Source organism: Lingula anatina, chromosome 1 (genome assembly GCF_051362555.1).
Source record: "Lingula anatina isolate TDL-2025a chromosome 1, LinAna3.0, whole genome shotgun sequence".
Taxonomy (NCBI): Eukaryota; Metazoa; Brachiopoda; class Lingulata; order Lingulida; family Lingulidae; genus Lingula; species Lingula anatina.
In genome coordinates this window covers 14,059,343-14,084,054 of record NC_141767.1, presented here as the reverse complement: position 1 = coordinate 14,084,054, position 24,712 = coordinate 14,059,343, and the positions used below count along the sequence as shown (strand labels likewise).

Below are 24,712 nucleotides of genomic sequence, written 5' to 3'. Positions count from 1 at the left end.
TGTATAGTGATGTGTTTATTGTTAGTATTTTTTACGTAGAAAGAAACTAGCACTCAAGTAGGAGAGATGCCTTTGAATTCGCGTCAAGAATGATGGAAACATTTAACATAAACCATGAAACTGCTCCTAAATCTCTCATTCTCATGCTGTTTTAAATGGACAAATACTCATAAATCAACCAGTTTCAGTCACGTTTTCTTTAAACTAAAATGTAAGACCTATATCCGTAGGATACGTCAGCTAAAAAGGGAAAGGCTTGCTTAATTTACGACCAACGCGAATTTTTCACCTTGACCTATTTTTCCTGGGATAAAGTCCATCAAGAAAAAGAGGCGTTGTTCAAATCTTATCTTGTATTAAAGCGATGCTTTAATACTTAGAAAAATATTCATATCAGGAGACTTCGAACCACAGAAGGCATTCTTATCATTTTGACGATTATACGAAAAGAAAGAAAGGGGAACTTTCTTTTGCAATGAGAAAGCGCTATAGGATAATAATAATGTTGTATACAAAGAAATGGAGTCTACAAGATGCGTTCGAGCACACAATTCTTTTCTCCGAAGAGCGATTTCTATATACACATTTTACCCGACTAGTGCAAACACAAAGTGCAAAGTTGGGCATTACTAACAGGATTACCCTACAGCGTTTTCCGGTTTTAAACTTGAAAGAGGGAAGATCTAGGTGAGTTGCGGACGAGAACTCCCAGAATGTGCTAAGTGGGATGGATTTACTAACACAATACGCTGTCACATTATTATGGGAGGGTATGAATAATAGGAAGCGGAAAGCATTTGATAAGGACAAGAGGCTCACTATTTTCTTCCACTTCTTTAGAATTCTTTTTTTTTTTTCAAAATATTGTAATAATAGGCGTGGTTTTAGTTCTGCTTTAACATCAGAAATGTAATACGTCAAATGAAAAAAAAACGTCTTAATAGAATGAATTTTAATGAACAGGACTCCTTTTATTTCTTGACATGAAAAGAAGAAAATTTGTCAAATTTTGAGTTACTTTCTCTTATTTCATCCCGGAATTTTAGTTTTTAATTTTTAGCCTATACAGTTTATCTGGGATCTGTTTCACAAAATAACTGGCTCGAAATTGGTCTAATCTTTAGATCAAAATTTCAGTCATCTTTGACCGAAGAAAAACTAGTAGTTGTCGAAATAAGATAAAAGATTGCGCCCGTTTCTAATCAGGAAAGACGAGGCTTGTGTTTCAAATCAATATTTAGTTTATATTCAGGTTGACTTCTGCGAATTTATCTTCAAGTGATGATGAAGACCACATTTTTTGTCTAAAAGTTTAGACCAATTTCAGGCCAAAGTTCTGGCACTTGGATAATGTCGTTCTGAGCCGATATGACAGAAGTATAATAATTTTAAATGATTAATGATAACAAGTAATATCTCCGAAACCACGCCAGTGACTTCGATTGGTCATAATGTTATTGTAATCAGCTTGCAAACAGATCGCCACTGGCTTAACGCGAGTGATCAAATTCATATACCTGAATTTTTTTCAGATGAACCTTGCCAGGCAAATCCGATTGCTTTCCAGGGTTTCATCTGGTATATGAAAGCCCATTGGCAAACAGCAACCTTGCAATGCTTGCGCATGTAAATTAATCTCATGTTTCAGACAATCTTCAAAGAGTGCTAGTTATTATCTGATTAAGAATGTCATACACTAAGGAATCGGGTCGCTACGGTGGGGTGTCCCATTTTCCCCAAAAATGACCGGGATCAAAGGGGAATGAGGGGTCCTGTCCATTAAAGCAAATGTAGACGCGGAAATATTGCGTCACACGCTCAGATCCCAGTTAGCCGAAGTTCAACTTTAAGTACATATATTTTTGCCGTTATACATGAACATTTATCTTTTTTTTTCTATTCTTCTGAATAGTCATATGCCCCCCCACGCGCGCGCGCACACACACACACACACACGCACACACACACACACACACACACCTACACACACACGGTGGAAGCAGGAGAGATAAAAACAGAAGAGAGAAAATAAGAGAACGGGTAGTGCCTCAACTGAAATATCAAGTCAGGCATAAAGAATAAAAGGAATCCTGCAACACTGAGAGCTTAATCTTGGTTACTTGGCGCCAAAAAATGTTTGTCGAGCCATTCCCCATTCCTCTTTGCCTCTACCCTCCCTCAATATTCTAGGGTCTGTTTCACAAAATGACATCAGTACGATCGGGTTTTAGATCTTGCCAAAACTGCTTTAGGTCTGCTAGTTCTTTTAACAAATATATGGCCAACAAAAGAATGAAGATTGATGGAAAAATAATGCATAGCCCATGAAGAGGAAATAATTAAAATAATTATTGAGCACAATAACAGATATAATCAATTTCAAGATTAAAACATCATTTGTATGAAAAATGACAGAGTCGAATATATTGCTCAAATCGCATTCAACTCGGGCCTGTTTTTGAAACTCCATGCGTTGGAGAGTGCAGGCGGTGGCTTTTCTTCGCAAGCACTTTCCGCTCTTTCCGTAAGCATTTCAGAGCTTGCGTCGGGTAGTGGCAAGTCACTGTGAGAGATGTTAGAACTGTGGTCGCTTTGAAGTCCCTCTACCTAAAGAGGATCAAATAACACTCAGAACGCGTAAACGATAGTTTTTTTTACCTATGGTGTAGCCAGGCAGGTCTCGGGTTCTACTGAGGTTTTTGAAATCGAAATCTTCTGCAAACCGAGGCCGTTTTAGTCTGTCATCCTTAAGTTTGCTTTCATTGTGCATGTACAACAATGAGGTTCGAGTTTTTCCCAAAAAGGACGCCATTTATTTAATCGATTATGGAATACTAAGGAAAATTAATGAAAAAAAGAACATTGAAATCTAGTAGATATGTTTCTCCTAGTCAGACATAGGGCCTACAGGCCTATATAGTCTTATATTTGGGGTGATCTTACTGACAGTAGGCTAAGGTCAGTAAACAGATGTCCGAATCAGATGGATAATTTACATTCTTTTTCAGAACTTACAGCCGTAATTGTTTCTTAGAAGTCTAACATTGTGTTTTATGCCCGTTGCTTATAGAGTATCTTTATCCACTTGGTACATTTATCAACATTAATCGGAATTGTAGCATGTCTGTTGATTTATCTACCTCTTATATGGTTGAAACTGAACAATCACTGGTACTCGGTAGTGTGGAGTTGGTATATTGGGAGTGTGGAAGACAACAATAAACTACTGTCCTCCTCCTCTCTCTCTCTCTCTTTCTGCGTTTGTGTGTGTGAGAGTGTGTGTGTGTGTGTGTGTGTGTGTGTGTCTGTGTGTGTGTGCGCGCGCGCGCGTGCGGGAGCGCGTTTGTGTGTGAGTACGCCAGATGAAGGGTTTTGCGGCATCAAAGAGACATACGATCAGGAGGTAACAGTAGGAAATGCAGACCAGGTGTGATTCTGAAAACCCAATTTCAGCGCCAAGCCCACGTTTTCTTTCCATGAAAAAGAAAAGAAAAATTTCGTTTTCTTGAACCAGGACAACGGCATACAGTAAAGACTTGTTAAATTGTCATTAATAACTCGGTTCCAATCTGTCACTGCCAATCTGTGCCTATCTGAAGGAGGTACTATACAATGAGATCAAAGTGGTTTTAATGCAGTCAAACAGAGTTAATGGTACGAAGGGAAATTATCTGTCTTATCTGTCTCTAGCGTTAACACAGCAAATTTCCATCTACTGAACGAGCTGCTTAGAATACAACCCTTTTTTCGTGCGAGCACATCCTCAAAACCAAAGGATGTTGGAGGTTAACCCGGCAGGAGACGTAACGCATTGCACCTTTTTACTTCAACTCACGTGCTTTTTGGCGTGGAGGGCCTGGGCAGGTGGTATTTGTTATACAAACGCTCTGCGGGAACTCCTGGTTTCTTTTCCTAAGAAACTTTCGGCTTACACTGTGAATTTTGCGTAAACAAGCCTTCCTTCAGTTGAAAACTTTGCACACTTCACCTATGCTACGTAGAGTCAAATTGTTTGTATAAGAAATGATTTATTCGCAAAATAATACCAGAATCGCTCTCCTTTCATAGATAATTTTCACAAAAATAGGAAGTGGGTTTTATCTCACATCACAAAGACACAATTTAGGAATTATTTTAACCCCCTCTCCTTAACCGCATAATACTTGGTAATGAGAGTATGATCAGACGATAATGCTTGGTTGGATATTGCTGGAAAAGCATACACGTTGAGCACATTAGAGAAACACTCCCCGTCCATCAATCAAGAAACGACTGTCCCACGATTGTCCGAGTTTAAGTGCGAGATTTGCCTTCCTTTGGAAATGTGTCTCTTTTTATGCCAAAAACCGCAAAGCAGTTGGCGTGTCTGTTGTAACTCAATGGGGATTGTCACAGAATCTCTCCCAGTGTTCTCATTCATAGTGTGGTTTTTCGTTTTTCTTATTTTCTAGGTAGTTTCTTTTATTTTACAATATGCCACGCGTGGTAGAGAAGTGATAGAAAGGTAGCGTGTCAATGGTTAAACAAGTACAGTATTGTGCCTGGAAGTATCTTTTATCATGTTCCTGGTTCAGCGGCAATAAAAATAGACCCATCGTGGTTTGTTCAGCAACAATGAAACTGCTTCACACAATGCCATACAATCAATCGTTACATCACACACAAAACTACTTTTAGCAGTCAAGGCATGATACCTTTGTGCCATAAGTCATGGGCAGCCCTACCTCTACTTAGAATTCATCTCTCAGTATCCATCGTATAATGGGGGCGAAAAGGGGAATGTCTGATAAAATCTGATATACTTTCTGACAAACCAGAAATAACACAGCGGGCCTCAGAATCAGAGTATTGACGTATGAGCTTTTCGACAAAAACGGAACACACTCGAGCTTGTGATCATGCAGTTTGCCAATTACTCACAGGGCGGCTCCAAGATCTGCTTCGCTTGCGTTGTTGCCGTTTTTTATGCGATTTTCCGAGTGACGGGGTTTAAATGCGAACACTGGTTACATTATCAACAGATCATTACTTTACCGATTGATGAGAGGTGCGCACTTAGTCAAGTCGGATTAGGAAGTGACGGACGAATATGCTGTGCTCATACTTGAAGCAGTTGACCACAAGAAAGGTAATCCGGTGTTCGCATGTCTAATTAACAAAAGCTTTATTGCCCTGCATGTACTAATGAGGTATATGTTTTATCTCATGAGACAAGATAATAACTACTAGGCTCGTTACACTCATCCAACCTGCTCTCGCTCTTCGGAGAGATTTTAAAAAGATTTTTACTGGCAACATTGGAAAATATTTTATTTATTGCAAATTTTGTGATAATCTTTTTTGACAGGAGAGCATTTCTTTACTACAACGTTCACGATGTCAATTTTGCAGAGAAAAAACTTTTTTTCATAAAATATTTTTTTCGCCTGGTAAGAGGAAAACGATGAAAATACGCCCGACAGAGCAAATACGAGGTTATCTAATCATTTCTGTAACTAAGTCGGTTAGTTAAGGTCAAAAATACATTAATCTGCTGCTAGGCAAAATGAGTAAGACGCCGTTCACTGAAAATCATCTTCAAGAAGAAGTGAAGGATTTATCGTAAGAAGACAGCTGCGCTGTTTGCACAGGAAACCTCTTTACATGTAACCACTCTCTTTGCATTCTGTACGAAAAATCTTTCTCTTAGTGTGGTAACCATCGAACTAAAAAGCAGATAAATAATGTCACGATTTTTTTAATTATATTCCCATGTTGTATGAAAAGTGCGATTGATTTAATTTTCTGAAGAAAGTGTGCATACTCAGTAGCACTGATGGCCCTCTCTCTTTTTCTGTCATTTTTTCTCTAGTTGTGTGCACATGTACGAGCTTGTGAAAAATGGCGGTACATTTGTACTTAAAATGTTTCTGTAAATAAGCTACAAAGTATTAATTCTCAGAAAACAAAAACCGGAGATTGTTGTCGCCATAAAATGTCGTTTGACTATGCCAAACTTTTCTTTATTCAAAACTGCAACACCAAAGGCCTGGTTTGATTAAAATTAACTTTTGTATCTAATCAAAACATAATGGTATAAAGTTTCAATTTTGTTGTGGTTCTATACAGAAAATATAATAACCATAAAACAGAGCAAAAAAAATTCGATCTAATCATTGTTGACTTGAGACAATCTGAAGCTGGTATAAATCTGAATACGCTTACCAGATCCAGGGTCTGGTAAAAAAAAAGCGGCCTCTCTGAGCTAAGGTTCCATTTACAGGAGAGTGGGGTCAATCCCATCACGTCAGCACATCCCTGTGCTCTCCTTGGGGATATCCCCAGTTGTACTGGTCACACATGTATCCCCTTGCCCTCAACGACATCGATTGTTTTATTTGCAAAACCACATAGAGAGGTGTGCATTTGCGTGTTTTAATCTTGGTGTTCTTTGTAGGCCTTATGTCTACATTTCGTAAGTGAGAAAATAGCAGAACTTAAAGTTGTGTGATTTTGCATTTGGGAATAGTGTCTCTTTTACTCAATAGTGACACGCACACATACACACACGCGCTCATACACAACATAATTATATACAAAAATTGACACCATCAACTGCAAATATGCATAGGAAAATAAATTGTGCCTGTGCCATGTTTATTTACAAATTATTTGTAAAAATCAAAGTTATCAAAATCAATCAAGCCCAGAAAGGTTTGAGTTTCTCAGAGGTGTAGAAAGAAAATCTTATTAGATAATTGGACGACTGAAATTAAGTCCTCACCTGTGGACACTTTTGAACTTGGGAGGCATGCCACCACAAGTACTCTAAAATCTAAACAATGCACTTAAGTAAAAACTTACTTTGATCTACATTTAATGTGGTCGGCCTAGGTCAACCAACCTTTTTGCACTCAAGAACAATGACCAGTCGAAATTACCATCTGGCAAGAAAACAAATGTTTTGTCGCACTTGATAAACTGTTTTATCTAAGTGCAGGCTACTGACCGCACACTTTGTTTGCCGTTACTTCAAATTAAACTAGCACTTAGAAAAACTTGAGATGGGGATGACTAGGAAGATATCTTGAGGTTAGGATTACGGATGTATTGGAGCAAAAATGTAGCTATTTCTCCCGCTTTTCAGACCACTGATTCACAATTAACCCCCGACAGCTCCGATGAACAGCCCCAGAAATCATTTTCACGATTGATGTATGGAAAACCGACACTGTATTTTTCTGCTGCGTTTAGACAACGATCTCTGGCTCACTGGTTCGACCCTGGGGCGCCTGAACCTTTATCTCAGCAAGCATCTTCAGCATGTCTGCCTCCCTTCACACAGACAGATTAAATAAAGACAATGAAATGAAATTAAATACAAACAGACAGCCTTTCTATCAAAAGTCTTGGTAAATTTCCAAACGTTGTATGCCTGTTAATCTTTCAAAGAGTGTTGGCATGATAATAACAGGAAGAAATGACTGTGCATTTTCAGATTTTGCAGAAAAAGCTTAGACCCCATTCCCATACCTAGATCGATCTAGCAGGATTGACCCATCTCCGATGGGATTCTCACTAAATTGCATTCAACTTAAGCGGCTTATATGTCTGGCACGCCCACTGAAGCTGCTAAATGATAGTTAATTACCCCCTAGCAGCTTCAGTAGGCGTGCCAGGCATCAGAGCCGCTTAAGCTGAAATCAGTGCGAAACCCCTCGAAGATGAGTTGGTCCTGCTGGACCGATCTAGGTATGGGAGCGGGGTCTTTTAATAACACAATTTTTTTCATGTTCTTAACATAATCTTATTTCGCACTTATAAAATGCAGAAGCGATCCAGGAGCTTGTGATTCAGAATTTCGCCAGTGTAGACCCATTCCTGGAAAGAAAAGTTGCCCTGATTAGGGGCGTGATGTAGTGTGTTCATCCTCGTGTATCGGTGGGTGGCCCGGTAGGAAAGGTGTGCAAGACTTGTGCCCCTGCGTCACGACTTTAATAACCAATGCGAACGCGCTGCAGTTCCTGCCACAAATCACAAATAGACCATCAGGGAAGTAGCCAGTACGGGGCAACCACCGTATTGATCCACGTGTTGGAAATTATCCCCTTTCCCGATCATTAGTAAAATCTACTTAATTTAATAATATAAATCTAGTTGTTGGTGTTTTCGAAACGGCGTTAACAAGAAGTATGTGGTCTTTTTCTATTCTGTTACATGTTTTAGTTTTCTTTGTTTATATCTGTATTTATATGACTTCTCCACCTGGACAGGGTTTGTAAAAACCCGTGCCCTTTATTAACTGATTTCATTTGCATCTTGAGGTCTGTTTGTTTTCGCAAGAAAAACAGTTACATTTTTATCAGGTTTGAAGTTATTCCGCAAGTTTAAACTAACAATAAAACAGCAGTTTACAAAATCAAGGGGAAGTTTTGTTAAATGAAAGATTTGTTTCAGACAGCATTGCGCACGTTGGATTTGACAAACGAATGCCTCATTTGAAGAACTCTGTGTGATGATTTCTTTTTCTTTTTTTCTAAATAACATGTCAATAATTAGTGCATAGGACAGAATTACAATTCGTAGAATAACTTGTTAAAAGTTGTTATGTACACATTCTTATTCCTAATTATTTGGTTCCTGTCTGATCCATTCTTTAAGTCCATTGGCTGCCTTCCAAACGTCGAAAGTAGATTATGTACAGAGTATATCAAAAGTCATTGTACAGCCTAACTCTCTCCGATAAGTAAGAAGAGGAGAAATAAGGGTTTTTGCATGAACCCATACTGTAAATCATCCAAAATGCACTAGGACAGACTTATGTGTCTGTTATACAGTTCTCAGAGCACCAAGAAATATGGTTATCAGATTATAACTGTCGTCCTAGTTTATCGGTTTTGTGCTTGGAACCAGAATTAATAATTATGGTTCTTTTATCTCAGTTGTAAGTCAAATTGATCTTTTATAGCCCAATTACGTTCGCTATAAGTTTCGGGATTATACATACTTGCATTGGCAGCTTTTGGTGAGAATAACAAATTGCTATAATTAATTACGTCAACTTACCAGGTTAATGTTATTGAAACGCGAATGTGTGTCTATAATTTGACTGATAATAATTTGTCAATTTTCCCAAATGCAGGGTCTATAAATTATCCAAACATCAATAATCGTCCATTGAATTACGTCCAGTAATTTGGGCTCGCTATTTCATTGCTTTACCATTCATGTTTACTATTTTTTATATTCAAAACTCATTTATCCGTGTGTTGCATTTGTCATCTGTGTTCTTATAATTTGTCAACCTTTTGAAATGCGTCCATTCCTCCAATGAGTTTTCTTTGATGTCTGTCTTTGACACGGCCCCTATTGAAGTCTAACATAGAATAACCAAACGGCCAACTATTGCAATAAAGCAATTGCAAGAATTATTGTTCATTCGTGTTACTTTTGTTGGCATTGTTGAAACAAATGGCGAATCTATGTTTTGCGTCAGTCCACTGAAGGTTAGTTATGATTTTTGATGTCCATGCGATTCTTAGAATTAATTAATCTTGAAAGCAGTGGTACAGACACGCTTAAAACTAACCATGATGAGCGATTTCGTTTCATCTAACCGGTTTAATGGATACAATGAAGCTCAAGAGAAGAACAAGTTCGTCATCAGACGAAATTCAATGGTGAGCCTGGGGCATTTGTGCGGGCGTTGTGAATAATGGGCGATGGTGTCGATGTCACTTACAAAATTAAGACTTAATCGAGGAATCAGTTTTAAAGTCACGTAATTCATTCTGTAAGCAACAAAAAATTGACAAATGCTATCTTGTCAAGAATCGATATCTGATTTGAGGTGGTTCAATCAAAGCAGAAAATGTCTGCAATCTTGGGGGTAAAACATAAACCTGCCCACGTATAACATCTCCGCCAACCAGCCATACATACGCATTCCCTTGGCCCTAAAGCCATCATTATTAATGAAATGGCAAAGTATGCGTAATTTCAGGATCACGTTAACTCCATTTTCTGTTTTCATAGATCAATATATTAATTTCAATCCTCTTCCGACTGTCATGAAGGTGGATGAGGTAGACCTATGTAGGTTTATTGGCTCTTGGCCACAGTGCGGTCTAATCATCAGTCTAAATTGCTTACAAATGGCTGTGAACAGAACGAGGAAGCTCTGTGGGCTGGCAGATAAACCTACTCTCTTACGGATTGTTGGAGATTTGTGTTCCCCTACGTTAATTTTTTATTTTAGACCTGACCACTTTTGAATGGGTTTGTAAGCGGTACATCTGTGTTTGCACATATGTGCATTCGTGTCTACGCATGTTCACAGGTTTGTGATTGAGGATGTGTGCACAGGAATGTGCGTGCATAAGTCTCTATGACCACATTCAGATGCACACATCGCACTAGCTGGGTCGGTCCAACTCTGCAGGGTATTCTCGCTAAAATGCAATCAGTGGAATCAGACTTATTGCCTGACACGCCACCCTCGAGCAGCTAGGGATAACTAATGTGAACTGAATAAGCTGATTCCAGAGTTGGACCGACCCGTCTGGTACGATGTGTAAATCTGAATGCGCCACGTGGCAAAACCGTTCGGTATTGTCACATGTTGTTCAGAATGTATTCTTTCAGCTATACCATACAGGAGGACATTATATTGTTGGTGATTATTTGGAAACAACCCCAGCTAGACAGACCTTAAAAATATTTTTAAAAAGTTTCCTATCAATTATTTTCATCCCCTCGAGATTTGGTTAACTCACGAGTTTTCAAATGAATTGAATTTTAAGTTTGCAACTTGTACACCTCTCATAACCCAAGTTGTTGAAGCACAAGTTGGTATGATCAGTATCATGTCACTCTTCATCGTGCCAGGTATTCAAGTTCTATAGGTTTTTCTCGTAAGTTTTCAACCATACTAAGCTATTAAAAATGCGTTAGTCTCTCAATGAGATAGGAATCGGTCAGTTTCCTGGTTTACTTAACCTCCAGCCCACTGTTAATTTCCACATCGGGTGGGGTTAATTACCTCATAGCTGTTACAAGTTTCAGTCGTAATTCGGATAATAAAAAGGCTACCATTTGATCAATGCGTATTGGTAGAGAGCATACGTCGCTGATCACATGCGCGATCGTGTATATATAAAAGGGCTGTGTTTCACCGTTGCCACATTAGCTAGCAGTGTCAGTTCACGATTAGATATATGCTGCACATGTACATGCGATTTATACGCGTGTTTTGTAAATATTTTGAATATATTTAAGACGTGATGTAAGTATTTGCAAGATATGTATGTATATATACATCTCTGGATGTCTGCGGTATACAAATTTAATTTAATGTGTTTTTGATTTATGTTTCTATACATGAGTTTTACCAGGTAATATAAGCCCTTTTACTGGGCATTTATTTGAAAACTTAATGAAAGTCTTCACTGTAGAAGCACACGATTAAAATCTTGCCAGCAACAATGATATTTTCTCAGTATCGTCTGATTTTAAATGGCACGATACCACGCCATTGTAATGAAATGCACCACTAATACGGCGTATCATTTCTTTTTCAGATAACCATGAGACACTTCTTATTAGCTGTGATACTGTCTGCATTGTTGGTCAGTGAAGTGACGGAAACCTTCGCTGGGGCAGACGACAGATTCAGAGGTGAGATACGAGTTTCACTTTTGACTGAAGTTATCGAAGGGGACAATTGACGTTTCAAAATTTTCGCCATAACATAGGACCCTACTTTTACATAAAAATCAGTGGCAATTTTGGTATCTGCCTTCTCAAACTTACACCGGACATTCAGAAAGATATTTTGAGGATTAAAATATTTGAAAGATATGTTTTTATCTGACCAAACTTGACATACGATTGGGTGTTATTATAAAGCCTAACAGTTTTCATGGGTTTTATGGCATACTTGCCTTTGCATCAGTTTTTTTAATCTTATTTTATTTATTTATATTTCTAATTATTTCATTTCCAATTATTTTCAATTATTCTTGTAGCGTGACACAAGCAAATGGTGTGCATGTATACATAAATAGGATTAGCATAGGCCCCAGAGGAAGTTACCTTCTTGCCAATATTATGAAGCATCAAAACAAACACTAATAAGGCAAACCAAGCTGGCCATTTGTTGCTTACTTATCAATAGCCATTGGAACGACGTGTGTCTAAAATCTCTTAAGGAAAGGCATATTCCAAACTCCACTTGCAAAATCTCAGCCTGCATTCTGCTTTGACAAATTAATATCTACCCATATTTGTCTCACAATCAATGCCATATTTGTGCATTGCGAAATCTCCTCTCTGAATATCTTATTTGCCCACTGGTCAATTTTCCCTTGTTAAGCACTCATGCAGTGGCCTTAAATGATTCGATGAATATCCTTTGTTTTATTTCAGTGGAGCCATCAATTGTCTGCATATGAGCTAGACAAAGTAGGAAGTTGAAAAACAGTTTAGGAAACCTTAGCAATTGCCCCTTTAATACCAATTTGTATGGTAATGCCACATCTTTCCCACGCTGCCAAACACTGTTCAGCATAATATGGGAAGATTGAATTAATAGTGAGACAAAAAAAGAATTGTTACATCACATCACAAGGCGCTGCAAATGAACCGTTAAAGTAGTTCGTCAATAATTTACCATTTGTCCTTTCGGCGGCGCATGTCTGCGTTATGATGACAAATCTAAAGTTAAAGATGCCTTCCGGTTCTCATTCCCAACTGGTCATTCAATTAGGACATTGCATTGTGAAGAATACCCCAGAGGGTTAGGAGACAAGTTATCTGAGTGGACAGACCTCGTCTACTACGCAATCAATAGAACATCGACGCCAATGGTGCTTAATTCTAATCACTTTGTTGTTCATCCCGTAACTGCGTAACCACGAGCAAACTGTAAAAATAAACCGCAGTATAGGAAGCATAAAAATGAATTATGACTCAAACGAACAATGTCAGTGAACGGTTCCACTAGACATGATGAATAGATGTCCATTTTTATTTTATCTAACTGAAAAATCCTTCTTGTTTTTGGCAGTTAACACATGTATACATAATTGACGTACGTACTGTGACTAATGACCAAGTATTGAAATGTCGAAACGTAAGTGAAACCAAGTATGCCTACGATAGCTTTATTATGAATGAATCGTGCAACGTATCCAATTTCGTTCATTGTAGATTTTCTTTGAGAACTCGCTCGTTTTTCGCTCGGATGCTATGTCTCAATATAGATGTTAATTAACATGACTCGGGGGTCTATTTTTATAAATCTTAACGTCAATCTAGTTCTCAGATTACCAATATAGTTCTCAGATTACCAGTGGTTGTCACTCATTCCCATTATAGTTTTGTAGAAATAAGCACATGTTAACATATACGTCGTGTTAACTTCCTTGTCAGTTTACTTTCATTTAGAAGGCTTGGTTTCATACAGATAGATACTAAAACGACTTTTTGAATGAATCGTGCAACATGTTTTGCGGAATATTGCTATGGTGTATTTTCATTTGTTCTCAATATATTTCTAGGTCTTAGCAGCTTTTATCCAGTCCAGTCCAACCGAGGATACTATAACCGTTATTCTAAATACAAATATCGATACAACCGGTGAGTAAGCCTTTCTTGCCTTCGTGGGAAGGTGTGCCTTACTTTGTGATCTTTAACGTAAATATAAGTCATCACGTTTTCCATGCCCAATCAAAAACATTTACTTAATTCAAAATTAAAAGGGCAAGATAAACGGCATGAACGTAATTGCCAATCTTTTATGAAAAAAAATCAGCTTGTGAAGAAACAACTTATTGGACTAGAATTCTCCATTATCGCAATGAAGTGAATTGATGAACTGGAAACCATATTTGACACGCTTTAAGACAGTAATTTAATAACAGTGCCCACATGCAGTGCAATTCTGTGTTTGTTAAAATTTGGCCCTGATGATACTACGACACCTGTGTTTTGTCTCATTCATAAAGTAAACGGCAAAACAGATGTTTTTAGGTTAAAATGGATTACACCTTTTTCACTGTTTGACTCATTGCCTTTAAAAGTTCCAAGGCCACATTTCTTATACATTTCTTGTAAGACAACAAGGCATTGTGGCTCCTGAAGCGCAATTGTTGCCCGTTACAGTTTTATCGTGTTGGACTTAAGGTAAACCTGACAATAACCCATTTATTTCTAAATACAAGATATTACACATGTGATTTCACTGCTGTGACTGTCCAAGGTGACTTCCAAGTAACATGGCCAATATCAAAATAACGGAACCTATTTAGACAAACCAAGGAAAAGAAAGCTCTGTACATGAAACTAAGATGGTTTCTTCGAAGTAGAGCCAATCCTCGATCAGTAAATGGTAAAAATTTCAGCACAATTAAATGCGACAGTCTAAACCTCTCCAATCCATTCCGATTGGCATCTTTTACCAAACCTTCACAATGCTCACAGTAAACCAATAAATCAGTCACTTGGTCAACTGAATGGATCGTGTGGATAAAACAGCAGTAAGCACCTACAACAAATTGTGTACATTAATGCGCTTCGGCAACTTTCATTCTATTGGCATCGTTTCTTTGCCAGTACCGTAGCCAGGAATTTGGTGAAGAACAGATTCTAAAAATGTTGATAAAATGAGTTTCGAAGTCTGAGGGTCTTTTGTACGCGATTTTGCGACTCGATTGTTATTTGCTGTGTCACAGTTGTGAAAGTTGAAGTTTAGTACCAAATGTAAGGTTTGGATTAAAAATGGCTAGACGGACCGTTTCTGACGAAGTGCGGTTGGAAGTGGGCGACCTTTTTAACTCAAAGAACCCTCCCAGTCGGCATTGTTGTTAAAGATTTAATGCTTTTTCTTACATTCTAATTAAGTTTAACTCATGTGAAGCTGATGAGATTACCTCTTACAGCTAAAAAGTTGTTTGCCAAGAAGGGGTATTAGCTTCGCCTAAAGGAAGAAGTAGTAGACTGACTTTGTGTAATAATCAGTACAGTGTAGGTCCAATTTGGTTTGGTAGGCCTCCGTATAAATCAGAACATCTTTTTATCAGTAGTACATGTGCCCTCATGGGTATAACTGAATTGATTGCCATGCCATGTTTTACTGGATAAGACAAAGTGCAATACGTGTCTGGAAAATCAAAAAAACCATTACGCTCAGATATATAAGGCATGATTTACATCCCAGTGGCATTGTAGGTACAAAATTTCTTTCCGTTTTGCGAAAAAATACATCGAAACAATTTACTCAGGCACATGTCAATAGTTCTTAATGTTATAAGCTAAGAGACGGCGTGTAGTGACTTGACTAGTTCAACATTCAACAGTTCGCTCCTGATTATGCCCGCTGTAAATCAAAATTTCATCTTGTTTCTTAGCCATTTCTCAAGGTGGGTCAACTAGGGGGATAAAAAATTCCACATTTTCATGAAAGGAACCCTCTTGCCGGTGTAACGAAACCGGGGGTCCGTGTAACAGAAAGTCCGCCCTCCATATAGTTATAATGGTTAGGGTTAGCCTGACCTAAGTGGGTCAAAATCTAGGGCGAGGCTGACCTGTACAAATGAATGGGAGGCGGACTCTCTATCATGGGGGACTCTCTGCCACGTTATACCGGTCATATCTTTTATGTTGATGTTGTGTGGCAGTCCTTTGAGGCAGTGTCACGCAGCATTTTCATTCGTACCTGCTTGAATGTTATTTAACTATACACTGACAGACACTGACAATGCTATTTGCCCTGGAGCATTTGGCAGATCTAAGTTCAGTATTTGCAATCCCACAAACGAGTTTGTGCAAAATTGCTTATAAATAATAACTTTTGCTGACTCATTGCATCATACTTTTTAGGATGATGAGTTGTCTTGAATATGTGATGTATATATTTATCCACTGTCAGGGCATAACATTTAATACAGGCAACAATTTGTTACATTGTTAAAATGATTAGAATAGTGGGGTTATATGATAAAAGCAGCCTTGTTTGGCCAAATCTCGAACAACCAATATTCTTTGTTGCCTTCCTTCTTGTTGTGAATAGGACCATGAAAGTTTGTGGTACACTGGGATGGAGGAGACAGCAAGAAATACATGGTATAACGTACATGTACCTTACTATTCTGTCGTTTGTAGAATGATTTATATACAAACTTAGTAATTGATAATATAGACGGTAGGCTACATAGGGCCTTTCTACAAAATGAGTTTTTATAATGTTAGTGACCATGGCCAGGTATAACCAGTTCCCTTATGAATAACATCAAATCATTTAAATTAGGTAGATCCATGACTGTAAGACAAGTGAAAACACTCTTAATTGGGGAGTCTTTTTCTATCTGTTTCAGACCAAAAACCCGTTGCCGAGGTGCCAATGAAGTTTGCGCCTTGAACAGCAACACACCCAGTTCAAGGTGCTGCGACGGCTTCAATTGTAGGTGTTTCTTCTGGTTCAGCAACTACTGCCGGTGTTCCGTCAAACTGTTCGTCAAATAGACAGATCTTGCTCCGGCGGTTGTCAGGAAGACGCAGGCCTCAGGAACCCCACGTTACTTCCGTCTGTTGCCAACTTACTAGAAGCAGTTTCCGTTTCTTTACTTGATATCACCTCTTACTATGAGATACGGCACGCTGTGCATACATTGGAAACTGGACGCGTGCAAGGCAAAGGATGCAGGAAATAGACTTTTGATGATTATCACGGATAGTCTAGAAAATATGTAATTGGGCATGTTTCAGCAGTTTCTGAGATATTTATCTGGAACATCGATATTTTGACTTCACTAAACAATATTCGACAACATTCCATTAGATTTAATAGGATACATCCTTGTTGGAGATATCGTTTGATATGTTTATTCCTGGAGTGAGAATTTAATACAGGGTTTTATGACATAGTTCAAAGTACTCACATAGACGAATTAAGTAGGCACATGCTTAATTCAGCATAGAGTGCGAGCCATGCATAATAAATGTTAATTGGGCATGGGGCCGTCAAGTACCACTTATTTCGGATTCGAAGTGTTTGCGTGTCATCTTTATTCCTATTTTAAAGATTTGTCTATACATTAGTGTGGTTTCTGGAGGAAGCAACAGAAAAAACGAAGCCTTGAACAACTGGTGAATTCTGAATCTAAAATATCAATCAGCAAACTGTTGTGGATTTGTTTTAAATAGCAAAAAAAAAAAATCCATTTTACCACACTTTCTCTTCTCTTTCTCTATGAATTATACATCACGGTACTTTATACAATTTGATGGGTATGCATTGCCCAAACATGCAAATATAGTTCGTGCTTTCGCCAAAAGATATGCATACAGTAGATAAATTTTACGACGATCAGAATCATATTTATTCTACACTTCAGTTTGTTGCGCAATTTCTGTATCTATTAAATATACCCCATTTGCTTTGGATAATAAAGTTAAATTGGTCAAAAGATTTGAAAATATTTGATGATAGTATTGTTGTCAATAATGATTGAAATCACCATACATTAAGGCAATGTGCCTCGATGATGAAATCAAAAATGCTATAATCAAATAATAATATAATTATACAATCTTAAGTATTAGCGGATAAAACACACATGTAGGCATATTCCAAACACACTATCTCTTGCTCTCTCCCACAGAATTCTGTCTTGCCAGACATTCTGGTTAAGATTGAGGCAGTTATGTTCTTCTTAGTGTCAGGACCAACGAATTATAATAGCGTTAGATGTTTTGAAACTATTTGCGGATGAACAACCGCTGTAATGTCCTAATAACGGAAGAAATACCGGCTTTCTTAAAAATACATTGCCCAACAATATTGATGATAAATCATAGATCAATTTCCTTTGCCTTTGGTGAACAAATTGGCTGTTGCTTTTCCCGGAATATCACGATCGATAAATGTGGTTTGACTGTCCTGTGTGATTCCATAGTAAATAGCTATTTGTCTCAACCGCCCCCACCAGATACTATAACAGGTATGCCTACTTACTTTCGGTGAAATGAGGAGTGTCGGAAGTCACACATACTGCAGCACAAAGATATTATATCATCCATTCTCTTTATCATGGAATTGGAGAAAGCAACCTGCATTCAATATCAACTTATTGCAATGTATCATTTCTTAGTTTGATGGAAATTTTCTCCATTACATAACTCACGTCGTAAAACATCAGGCGCCGCGTTATTAGGATACGTACTTAGTTTCGGATAATTTTTTCCTTAAGGTTATCTTTAATACTGCCACTATGTCTTCATAATGAAATCACAAAGGCGTCCGCGAGTCTTAAGCGTTTGAATTGAAATAGATATTCAAACTGTCGACTTCAGTGGTAAGAAAAGGTCATTGATGTTAGGAATTAGAAATCGCTGGCACCAATATTCGTGGTTTCAGAATTAAAAAGGGACGAGTAATTTCGGTATGACAATGGTCGTCGTTATTGGTTTTATTGCATTTGTTTTTCATCTAATGTACTCCCGATGACTCGTAAGTCAAATTTTATCGGTGTTTTGGTGGGAAGGGGGTTAAATTGCCCGGCTAATGACCCATCATATGAAGCTTTTACAAAATTGTTCGATATCAAATTTGATTTATACTCTTCAGATGGTTCAATTAGTCTATTTTTGCCGTTCAATTTTTCGATATTCAGAGAAACGAGTACATATTAGCACCATGAGAATGCCTGTGGCACACGTTTCATAAAAACAGTAGTACGGACAGATGGACAGACAGACAGACAGACAGACAGTTGTCGATATTTTTCAGATGTCAAAGTCCTTACATTCTCTCTTTTTTAATATAAAAATTCAATCCTGGAACAAAACAACTCTCAGTCAGTAAATGAGACAGAGATCGTGGCATGGAGAATTACTTGTTTACTCTTGCTGCAGTCGCGGCTCAAGTATGACTCCACTATACCATACTATACTATACAGTACAGTAACTTTCTACAGCCATAAAAATCACATCGTTTTAACTTCTCTGTGTGAAAGGTATTTTAAATTTACTTAGGGTTTCTATCAGGAAAATCACAGGAGTTTTTATTTTATTTATTTATTTATTTTTTTTTTTTGTGTTTTCATCATTTGAAGGTGCTTCGTGTGCGTTGTGTGTTCAGAAAGTAAATTCAGATATTTTATAGTGAGGCAGATATGAGACGAAGACTATAAGCGATAATGACAGTGATCTAATTTCGTGATTACATGGCAAATGGTCATGCAAACATGTTTATGGTAATCGCACTTCCCAAGGGAGGTTTTATCAAAAGCTATCTCAAAACTGGCATTTTGACTTCTAGTGAGAAATGATCGTGCTCACTTGAACACAGCAGATTAGATTTTTAGGTCAATTTATTTAGCCAGATGTGGCATCAACGCGCAACCAGTTACTTGGATTAAACTACCCAAAAACAAAATACCGCTCATTAATGAAATACGTCATGAACACCCTCATGTGCTGGGGAAAGGATGGATACCAACTTATTTACGTTTCACCTCTATCGCAAGTCTCTCTCTCTCTCTCTCTGTGTGTGTATGTGTGTGTGTGTGTGTGTGTGTGTGTGTGTGTGTGCGCGCGCGCGCGCGCGGTGGGGGCAGGGGGTGGAGACGAGAAAAGGGGAAGAAAGATTTAACTGAGAACGCACGCAGTGTACAAATGATCACCCAAGGTTTTCTTGTATTCCAAGTACATGTAGAAACGCAGTTGTTGCCACCTATTCACCTTAATATTTTCCTCGACATCAATTTTACAAGTTATTTTATATTTTCTGAATTCAAAAACATCGTATTTACAAATATATTTTCATGGATAACATGTATGATGTAGGCCTACTGAATTGGAATTTCTTCATCAAAAATAACTGCATATGCATTGCAATTTATTCAGAATTGCTCATTATAACAACCTAATACTTAGTGTGTGTTTATCGGCGGCAAACTCTAAAATGGCAACTCTTTCATCACACTGACATCACACTAATCTCAAAAAGTAGGCCTACACAAAAATGAGTATTGAATTATACTTCTTTAGAAATATATTTGAATTCCAGTAACTGTAGATCTAGTGTATATTCTACAACACCACTGATAAATGGATGTTGATACTTTGTAACCTTTAAAACTTGCAACTGTGACGTCACAGTTGCAACACGTAGCATAAATTTTTACCGTGACGTCAAAGTCGAATATCGCATTTATATTGTGTCGTCACAGTTGACGACTCGTAGATAAGCCCTCTGTGACGTTCTCAGAGTGTCCTTGGAGATCATCATGGAAGTTCCTGAATAAAGGTAGTCGCTGGATTTGCTAAAGTCTTCTGCTTTGTAAGGAGGGAGCGTTCGTAAAGGAGGGCAAAATAAAGACCTACAAATCTAGTGGCCAATATGTGCCAAAGTTCAGAGACAACACTGTTCACTTCAGAGATATCTCCGTCGTATCTCTCCAGTGATCTGTTCACCCCATACCAACGGCGACGAACAACAGTGCCATCAATAGGGTAAATAATATACATTAAATAAAAAACATATGCGTGTTCTTTGATTACTTCTTTTAAGGCACGGTCATATTGAAAATAGCACGATTCTTTCTCAGTACGAACCTTATCTGAAAAAGTAGCCCCTATATCCCTCCCCTTGCTGTCATCCCCGAGGCAAAAGTCTTCCTTCGAAAAACAAAGATTGCATTTATTGTCTATGCTTGCTTAGACGAATGAGGGTCGCAATGAGAATAGTCCACCCATCTTTAATGTAAACGCACTTTTTATACAATGAATTTATTAATTTTATCATTGAAGTTATATCTTATCTTGGTTGCATGAGCAAGAAATTGTTTAATCGAAAAGAAATAATTAACAGCAATCGAACCGGTCAAACGGGACTTCCATGAAATTCAAACAGTCTCTTGGACTAAACATCGGAAGACACACCAGACTGGCGAATTCAGAGTATATATAGATAGAAAGACCTCTCACACACCAAACTCACATAACCATACACAACACGCTGTCAAATGAGGCAGTAAAAATTTGACATTTCTGTTTGTTGTATAGGTTACAGGTATCCGCCTGCCCGCCACCCGGTGGTAAAACATGGGGAGAAAATGTAACACATTACGGGGGCATAGGCAAGAGACCGTTTCTGGACGCGTATCGTGTCAAGGACCTCCTTGTTAGCAGAAGTCACAGGCATTTTGGAAGTGGCTGTCCTCCAGAGTAAGTATGGGGGTTGTTATTTCAGAATTAAGTTACAGCAAACACCCTTAATTTCAACGGTTTAACACAGAAATCAATATTTCATCGTCGATTTAATTCATATGTTAATCGGTTGTGTGAAGTCCCTTTAGACACACTATTTCAAAATAATGATAATAAAAATCGTTATTACAAGTCCATGATTGCATCAACTTTTCACAATTATACTGATAAAATCTGTTTCAACTAAAAGGTTTTTATTTTCAGTCTGACAGGTACACAGCCTTACCATCTGACACCGCTGAAACTGAGCGCTTGCAGGCTAAATGACCAAAGGCGAGTTATCTGAACATATCATAAAACGTTTGAGGTTTCGTTTGAGTTGACAGATGAAATGATTAAATGTCGCAAATGGCGCTGCAATATACTGCTGTTTCAAGTTATAAATCAGCTACCTCACTTTATCGGGGTTTTTTTCATGCGTTTTTTTTTTTTTTTTTTTTTTTTTCTAAGTTAATGTGTTATTTGCCGAGGCTTAGGTTCTTGTAGACGGATTTGTCAAGTATCGGTAACATATTTCATGTTTACCCTGTTGGCCGCCACAAACACAAAATGGCGCCAGTTGGCAAGACAGTCCACATACTATACTAATCGTCTTCAATGACGAGTGGCGTAAGGAAAAGTAGTTGACGATGGATCTCTTTTGACCAATCTTATAAATTTAAGAATTCATTTGCAATTTTTTCTCGTTTTAACAATTCAGATTACCGAAAAGCCTCGATCTCCCTGTTTTGCCGCGACTTAGAGCGCATCCTGCCCTCGACCTCCACCCCTATACCTCTCATATACCTAAAGAAGAGGTATTTCCATACCACGAGAAAGACTGGGCAAAGCGAGGTAAGGAGACCTCTGCTGCAGAAACTGTGTCAGGATATAGGACATTACAAAAACTGCAGATTGATTTTAAAAAATCTGTTTCTTTGTGTTTTTTCCATATGGCTCTATAGAAGCTTTGGCAACTTCAGATAAGAATATTATTGGCAAAGATAAGAACTAAAATTTGAAACCAATGATATGATCGTGTACAAAATGATTTTCAAAATATATAAGCAAGTTTATTTGCGTCATGAACGTGTTGTTGTAGGTAAATTTCCCCTTGTTGGCGCCACACTTCAAGCCCTTTCGGACTACCACGAACAAGTTTACCTGACTTCCGGCTATCAGAACACCTTTACTGATCCTAATCCCCCAAAACAAGATGAATTAATGGACTTTACCCACGGGCCTGATGAAAAGGATGACGATGAAGAAGAAAAAGATCGGAAAGGTGAAATCGGGGATTGCAATAACAATGAAGGAAAGAAAGCAGGCGAGCCTCAAGATGAGTCAACAAGAGATTGCTCAGAAGGTTCCAAAGCTCTTCAAGGTCTGGCACTCTGCTGGCCTCCAAAATGTTACATTATAGATCCCGTGACTTTGAAAATTTGCGAAAGAGGACTAACAAAAACGCTCTGCAGTCCCGTCGCCCGTAACCAACTGAAAGGCAACAATAAATCGGCCAAAAATCGCAAAACGCCATATCCAAAGAAAACTGTCCACTTCTTAGATGAGAAAACGGATAGTGCACAAGCTGATTTTTCTATATTCCCGATTCTACCTCCACTTACGCCATCGGAACAAAATATTCACGTGCCCATGGGACCTGATTTGTCCTGGTTACCCGTCCCAATCGGTGAACATGCAGAGAAAGAAGCGACGGACAAGTACAATTGGTTTTGGAGACACCAACTTCATCCTGCGCCATGCATAATTGATAAGAACGGAAAGTGGTGGAGGAGCAATATTCCACAGAAATTGGGTGTTTGCTTCAAAACTGACGCCCATAAAAAGTAAGATCTGATGCACTATAATATTTCAATCACAAAGACGTTTCTCTAAAAAAAGAAGATATAAAAGACACGACCCAAACATACACACAGATAATAAAAATATAAAATTAAATGATAATACATGAGGTTAAATACAATAAGATAAGTTAATAAATAAACAAAAGTACATTCTTTGCCCCACGCCCCCCCCCCCCCCTCCGAAACCTTGCTGCTTTATTTAAAAGAAGACTTTTGACTGATAATACCAAGACCACCTTTGACGAACAAATAGCTTTGGGTTTCTATGGATTTATCATCGAAATCTACTGTCACTTTCACTATAATGCAATTGATTCTAGATCCTGAAACAAAACCATATATACCACCTCACTCTGAATAGTTTTGAGACAACACAATATCTAATGATATGCATTCAAATCAATGTTACACCACAACATTTATCACAGATCTAAATGCTTGCTATAATAACCATTAGGCGCCAGTAATGAATATCGGCAACTTGAAAGTTATGAATTTTTAGATCTTAATGGTTTAGCTCCTGCTTAATGCAACCAAACGGTAATTAAACAATGATTCATAACTCCCTAGTTGGATTAATTAACAGTCCTCCAGTTATTAATTAATGATAAATCGCTGACAGAACTGAAATGGAATGCATTGGGTTTCTCTTTGATGTTAAAAGGACGATATAAGGTTAATAAAGAATAACCTAGTTATAATTCCATTTTGTACAGTTTTTCTTCAAATGAATAAGGTGAGACTAATGCGCCCACTGGCTAACACAGTATTTTGCCCTCTGTTTCAAGGTATCACATGCTGCACCCAGAAGCGGTTCCAGATCTCCGGGACTCCATGGTTTATCACAAGAAATATTTCTTCCATGGCTATCACTCCACGGCGTTTAGGGGATAGGCTAGCTGACAAGGAAGGAACCAGTTATCAGATGTACGATAACTGAGGCAGACGATAAAACATCGGAACTGAACATTATGTAGATGTTCTCAAATATCTTGTTTTAGAGATTGTGCTGTACGCAAATTACATCATTTGTTAATGAAGGTATCTTCATACAAAACAGAGCGAAATTAACAATCGTAAATAACTCACAAATTCAGATTGTTTTAATTGAATTCTAATTATTGAAATATGTCGGTCTAGTCTAAATGGCAGCATGTGCTTTATCAAGTGATTAAGAAGTTATAATTATCTACTGACCTCACCTATTACTGGCTCACGTAACCGTGATACAGTTGGTATGAGGTCACATTATATCAGTTCATCTCTTGGTGTTGTTTTAAGAGTAGTTCCAAAATTTCACATAGAGGCTTCTATTGTTTGTGATCAGACAAAGTGTCATTTAATATTTATCTATACTTCGGGTCATATCAGTGATCTGAATAAATTGATGTTTTTCCATCTGGAAAACCATGTAAGTTAATTCCATGGAAATGATAAGACTATTATTAAGACGTCTTACGCCATAATCTTCTCTGATATATCTTTTTATCTTATTCATCTTTAGAACACCGTCCATGTTGACATTCCATATTTGTATACCAAAATGACGAAAATGTTGTAATTGTCTTGTAATTGCAGTTGTTGCTTTATTTGCGAGAAAATCTTGAACAAAACTTTA

General features: G+C 37.9%; 1 protein-coding gene across 4 annotated transcripts; it reads left to right on the top strand.

Annotated features, from left to right (window-relative positions):
• Positions 1-4,832: 4,832 nt before the first annotated feature.
• On the top strand, positions 4,833-24,712 carry LOC106150912 (uncharacterized). 4 transcript variants are annotated; one of them, XM_087000569.1, is made up of 8 exons: positions 4,833-5,128; positions 11,559-11,655; positions 13,539-13,617; positions 21,047-21,208; positions 21,455-21,523; positions 21,951-22,084; positions 22,332-23,076; positions 23,883-24,712. In XM_087000569.1, the coding sequence occupies exons 1-8, from the start codon at positions 5,090-5,092 to the stop codon at positions 23,986-23,988; spliced, it is 1,431 nt and encodes a 476-aa protein (XP_086856695.1). In that variant the 5' UTR covers positions 4,833-5,089; the 3' UTR covers positions 23,989-24,712. The 4 variants fall into 4 exon arrangements, with proteins under 4 accessions (XP_086856695.1, XP_086856696.1, XP_086856697.1 ...); XM_087000570.1 differs by lacking the exon at positions 4,833-5,128 and adding an exon at positions 11,074-11,263; XM_087000571.1 differs by lacking the exons at positions 4,833-5,128; positions 11,559-11,655 and adding an exon at positions 12,633-13,111.